The sequence below is a fragment of the Triticum aestivum genome, chromosome 3D (genome assembly GCF_018294505.1).
Source record: "Triticum aestivum cultivar Chinese Spring chromosome 3D, IWGSC CS RefSeq v2.1, whole genome shotgun sequence".
Lineage (NCBI taxonomy): Eukaryota > Viridiplantae > Streptophyta > Magnoliopsida > Poales > Poaceae > Triticum > Triticum aestivum.
The window spans coordinates 14,166,641-14,172,247 of NC_057802.1; the positions used below are offsets into that span (position 1 = coordinate 14,166,641).

Sequence of the window (5,607 nt, forward strand, 5' to 3'; positions counted from 1 at the left end):
GAAGGATATTTGGATATGACATTGATTCTTTGGTTTACCTCACTCTCACAATGACTTGAATGTGCTGTTGAGATCATTGCTGTTTTCTAGGCTTATTAAATTTTGAATTCAGTTTGTAAACTATATTCATGATTTGCTTGAACATTCAAATTTATGTTTAGTTTCTATATGTGTGCTAACACGCAGTTGCAATTTATACTAGAATTGCAAAGTTTAGATTTTTTTTACTCCGTTAAATATAGGGGATTGCTAGGACCGGCCAAAACTTAGTGGAGTAAATATACTCCACTAAGGGTTTACTCCACCGGATACTTCACTATTTTAGGGGATCGGTTAGACATGCCCTAAACAAGGTGAAGGTGGCGTATGACTGTCCAAGAGTCATAAAAGAACTTCATTCTCCAAAACACCTGGGTGACAATTGCATGATCTTGAAGTAAATTATGTCTCGCTCTACTCAATGCTTGGCCTGTGAATTTGCCTACGAACGGCCCTCTTGTAATGAGGAGGCGCATAGATTAGCCCATATGGCTACGACCTTAGATTTTGGACGCCATCTGTGGGTGTCCAACCCTCTGAACAACTTATGTGTCTCTTTGGGGATTAATTCGTCAGTGATTGACGTGAAACTAAGTGGTAAAAAATGGAGTTCACCCATTCATATATCATGGCAAGGCGTCCTTCAAGCTCCTGGCATAGACTTCCAACCTTTTCAACCCTTCTTCTGGAGAAGCCGCCTCACCCAACTGCTTTACCATTGCACTCCCGATGATCACTCCATCTGCACCCCACTCTGCAATCTGTTCTCATGTACAATCAGGACACATACACAACATAATTAATTAGCTTGCTAACTTTTGATATACAAACATCATAGTACTAATTTATGGTGAATGTTCCAATGTAGTAGTAAAACAAGTTATCTACCTGCTTAACATGGTCAGGGGTCGAAATTCCAAAGCCTACAGCCACTGCCTTGTCAGTGACCTGCAAGCAATCAGAATCACATTAGCATGCAAGCCATAATTTAATTATCATTAAACTGAAAAAGTATTTATATCGGGTAAACCTGCTTAATCTCCTTAAGAAGACTCTCAACGCGTGGGTTCACGGTTGCACGGGCACCTGTAACTCCGTCGACACTTACCTGCATATAATGTGATTATGAGTGGTTCTGTACACACAAAGATGCAGAGGCCCTAAGGCTTTGCCTTCCTTTTCCCCCAAAAGTGCAATAATTATAGTTAAATTTTAATCACTATGCCCTTTTTTTGCGGAATTATCATGCCTAGTTAACAAACAGTTATGATTCTTATGTGCATCCGCAGAAATGTACAAGGTAAACGAAGCCTCCTGAAGCTTCAGTGATCTCCTTCATCCTCTCTGGCGGTGTAGATGGTGTTGTAAGTAAAACCTGCAAACATATTTACTTAGTAATAGTTGGTGCTACTAATAAACTTGATTTGTTTCAACAACCTGTTTTATTTCAGTCATATGATATACTAATTGTTAACGGTTGAATCAAGTTACTATTAGTTACCAGCTCTAGCTCGTTTTTGATTGCTTCATCCCTGAAAGCACTTGTCTCGGCATAAGGAAGATCGGGTACTATAAGACCTGAAACACATATATACGGATGCATATGAGGCTGTGTACATCCGTCGATGATGCAGACTTGCAGAGGCAGGAAGATAAAGATGCAGGCAACAAATATTCTTCCAGTATAAAAAAGATGGATATGTTTGGCTTCAGTTTAGCATTTAAATTTTAGACTAACTTATCATGATCAATGTACTAAGCATTTTTAAGATGAGTCTGCGTAATGTCCTGACTAGAGATTGAAATGTGTGTGGGTTTGATTAGCACTGATACATAGTCTGCCTGTTTAATTACCTTTTACGCCGGCTTCCTTGACGGCGGCGGCGAAGCTCGCCGTCCCTCGCTGTGCAATGGGGCTGAAGTAGGAGAAGATCACCACGGGGCAGGAAAGCTCCGGCGTCACCTCCTTCAGCATCGCCATGATGGCGTCAGCCGTCGCGCCAGCGGCCAGCGCGCGTGCCGCGGAGGCCTTGATGACGGCCCCGTCGGCTGAGGCATCCGAGAAGGGCATGCCTAGCTCGACGACATCCGCGCCCAGGGCGTCGAGGAGCCTCAGCGCCGCCGCCGTCGTCGCCAGGTCCGGGTCGCCGGCGGTGATGTACGGGATGAAGGCCGTCTGCATGCGTGCATGCGCGCAGCGGTGAAACCTCAACATCCATACACCAATCCATCGATACCTACGCATATGTATGCATGCACATGCTGCATGTTACTGTAGTTACGTACTTACTTACGTACCTTGCCCTTCTCCATGACTTTGGACATGGCCTGCGACACGGACAGGCCGCGCTCGCCGGCGACGGCAGGCACGGGCACGGGCGCCGGGGCCTCGGCGAGCGATCCCGCCGGGACCGTGGCTGCTGGATTTCCAGACATTGAATCCGTTCTGTGGAGAGAAACGATGGAGGGCTTATCCTCGAATATATCCCTCAACCTTTTCGGATCACAAGAATTGGGAATGCGATCTTTATATCCATCTGCGCCCCACCATTTTAAACCGTGATGTGTTTTAAACCAATATGATTATTTTAAATTTGATTGCCCGAACAACAACCTTGTTTTTTTAAGAAAAGACACCTGAAGGGCATCTGATATATTTATAGGGAAAGTAGTGACTGATACTTTATTTATGAAGGAAAAAAGAAGATAATACATGCCAGAGCATTATGTCAAGTCTGAAAACCCTCAAACGGGGGAGCTATCTGGTGCCCATGAGACGGTGCTACGATTAACATTGGGAGTACCTAGAACTCATCTAGATGAGACGTAATTTGGTTTCATTCACCTGAAAACAAGAACGGATACAACCCATATCAGCACACACGCATCTTATAGCACCACATCCAATGGCTATAAAAGGTGAATGAGACCAAATTAAATCTCATCTAGATGAGTTCTAGCAAAACTGATTAACATTTGGGAGGATTAATGGATCCCAAGGAGTAATGATCGCAAGATAATGATACCTAGAGGATATTGTTTGTTGCAGACTGCTCAGGATCTAATTGACCCAACCTCATGTTTTTTTTTTTGCATAGCAATTCACCAAGTCAGGATGTTTCACTGTGAATTCGGCGTACTAGGCGGCGTGGAGATCCGAATAGACAACTAGTATTTTTTTTGGCATCGGCCATGAAAGATTCTAATCTTCAAAGGATTCTTCAATGTCCACATGTGTTTATAGTGAAAAAACACGACTGCTATGAGTTGGAGATACACGGACCTCATTGTGAACTTGGCACCATTAAGCTTCCATTTCACTACATTATCCAGATCATTCAACTCCATCCCCTGGACCAGGTTAACCAAATCCAGCCATTGCACATACAATTCATCAACTAGAGTTCTCCTAAATTGCATATGATGGAGCCCAACCTCCATAATCTCTTTGACTCGATCCAGCTATGGAGGCTGACTGGTGCAAGATGCATCGAGAGCCCCTTTGGGGAGCCGCCATGAGAGATAGGCCTTAGACAGGGAGAGAAGAGCCGGCTGTGGCAATCCTCCCAAGACCCTAGTGCTCGTTTTCGTTCATGTTTCCTGTTTTTGATCCCAGGGTCCACCCCATTTTGTATTCCCGTTGCTCTCTGCTAATGATCATGCAAGGCCAGCAATTGCTGGATCTTTCAAAAATTATAATCTCTTTGACAGTTTGTAGCTTAGAGAAAGAAAAAAAATGCACAATCTTGGGAATTGACTACATAATGCGCATGCCAACTATCCTCCCAAAATAAGTTTTTTTTCTCCATTGCCCACAATTCTTGTGATGTACTGTTTGAAAAATGTGGTTCACACTGACAATGCTTGGCCAAAAAAGAGATCCAGAATTTCCTCTCTGCATTTGAGACAATGTTTTCCTCATAAGGTATTTACCATATTTTGCCACATTACAGTAACTGTTTCCAGTTTCCAAAGCAACTTGCATAGTAGTCTTTGCTTCATAGTTTGCAGATGAGTCAATTACATTGATGGTGCTAGAACTTGGCGCAAAAGGTCACTTTGGTGCTAGAAGTTGCGGTGTACATCGAAGTGGTGCAAAAACTTGGCTCAAACGTGCAAATACAGTGCTAATCGTATTTATACAGAATCTACGCTGACTAGGCGCGTGGGTCCCACTGTCAGCCACTGGACCTGGAAGAGGGGGGTGTGGCCTGTTTTTTTAAACCTCGGAATATATCTTTTTGCAAAAAAAAGATCCATATATGGACGTGCCATTTTTCATCTCTAAACAGTGGGTCCCGTCGGTCAAAATTAACAAGAAAAAGGGCAGACCAAGACTCGAACACACAACCAAGGCTAGAGAGCAAACCTGTCCTACCGGTTCACTATTCCTGTTACAACGTCATTAATGGATAACTAACCTATATGTATTCAGAAGGTTCTTTATGGCAACATGTATTTAACAGGTTTTTTTAGAGAAACTCGCTATCTTTATTCAAACAAAGCAAAGGTCATAGGTATAAGGTTTGGGTCATGAGGATTGCCCAACCAAATATGTGGACCTACACCTAAATTATGTATCTAACAGGTACGCATCTGAAGTTTGGATGGGCTGCAGATATTGCGGCCCATTTTGCACGAGCTATTTTTTAAAGATATATTTATAAAATGTAAGTTACAAAATTATGTACCGCTCAAAAAAAAGTTATAAAATTATGTTTAAATGTTTGTGTGCTATAAATGTTTATACAAACAAACCATGATTAGTAAATAAAAAATTAAATACACATGCATGCACTATATAAAATATCTAGTTAATACAGAAATATAAAATGTATATTAAATAAAAATGTTCATGTGTTATTTTCTAAACAATGGTATATTTATTTTAAAAATACCATGCATCCCAACGAAATAAATTATTTTTAAAACTTGTTCATGTATTATTTCAAAACACATTCGTATATTTAAATAATATTATGAATTGTAAATATATTTATATAATTTAAAATGATAAAATTTATTTTAAATTACATTTGAAAATATTATTTATTGTAAATATATACTGTTTTCGAATATAAGTCATTAGTAAAAATATACACCTGTGAATAATTATAGTTGTTAAGTAAATGTTTGTATTCATCATTATAAAATTTAAATATATGTCATGAGTATATACTTTTTTTATTCATTAAACATTGTATATAATACACATTTTAAATGTCCATAATAACTAAATATTTTATATATACACGGGTATATATTTCATTGTTTTTTATTACAAAGTATTGATAACAAACAAATATTGGAACATAATTTTTATTACTTACGTTTTAAAATATCTTATAAAAATAGCTTGTGAAAAATGGGCTGCAATATCTACAGCCCACTTAAGCTCCACATGCGTCTTCGCTAAATATTTATACGGTTATGATCATTAGAGAACTAAACAATGTTTATGTTGGAGTGGTTAGCTGGTTGTTTAGGTAACCTGTGGTCACGGGATCAACACCTGGGTGAAATCTTTTATTTTAATATTGACAGGCGGGCCCACTAGGCATAGAGAAG

The 5,607-nt window shown here is 39.9% G+C and overlaps 1 protein-coding gene across 1 annotated transcript; it reads right to left on the reverse strand.

Moving 5' to 3' along the window:
* Positions 1-367: 367 nt before the first annotated feature.
* On the reverse strand, positions 368-2,618 carry LOC123076902 (indole-3-glycerol phosphate lyase, chloroplastic). The gene is made up of 7 exons (XM_044499053.1): positions 2,338-2,618; positions 1,894-2,215; positions 1,541-1,617; positions 1,337-1,414; positions 1,070-1,147; positions 928-987; positions 368-800 (listed from the first exon to the last, which is right to left on the reverse strand). Exons 1-7 carry the CDS (start codon positions 2,473-2,475, stop codon positions 666-668), a joined length of 888 nt encoding a protein of 295 aa, XP_044354988.1. The 5' UTR covers positions 2,476-2,618; the 3' UTR covers positions 368-665.
* Positions 2,619-5,607: the final 2,989 nt, after the last annotated feature.

What these genes read in the sequence shown, in the direction of transcription:
- LOC123076902 (XM_044499053.1), bottom strand. Translation starts at nt 2,475, where the DNA reads ATGTCTGGAAATCCAGCAGCCACGGTCCCGGCGGGATCGCTCGCCGAG. An exon ending in CAAGGAAGCCGGCGTAAAAG is followed by an intron (nt 1,618 to 1,893) that starts GTAATTAAACAG and finishes TATGTGTTTCAG; the next exon opens with GTCTTATAGTACCCGATCTT. An exon ending in CCCCTGACCATGTTAAGCAG is followed by an intron (nt 801 to 927) that starts GTAGATAACTTG and finishes ACATGAGAACAG; the next exon opens with ATTGCAGAGTGGGGTGCAGA.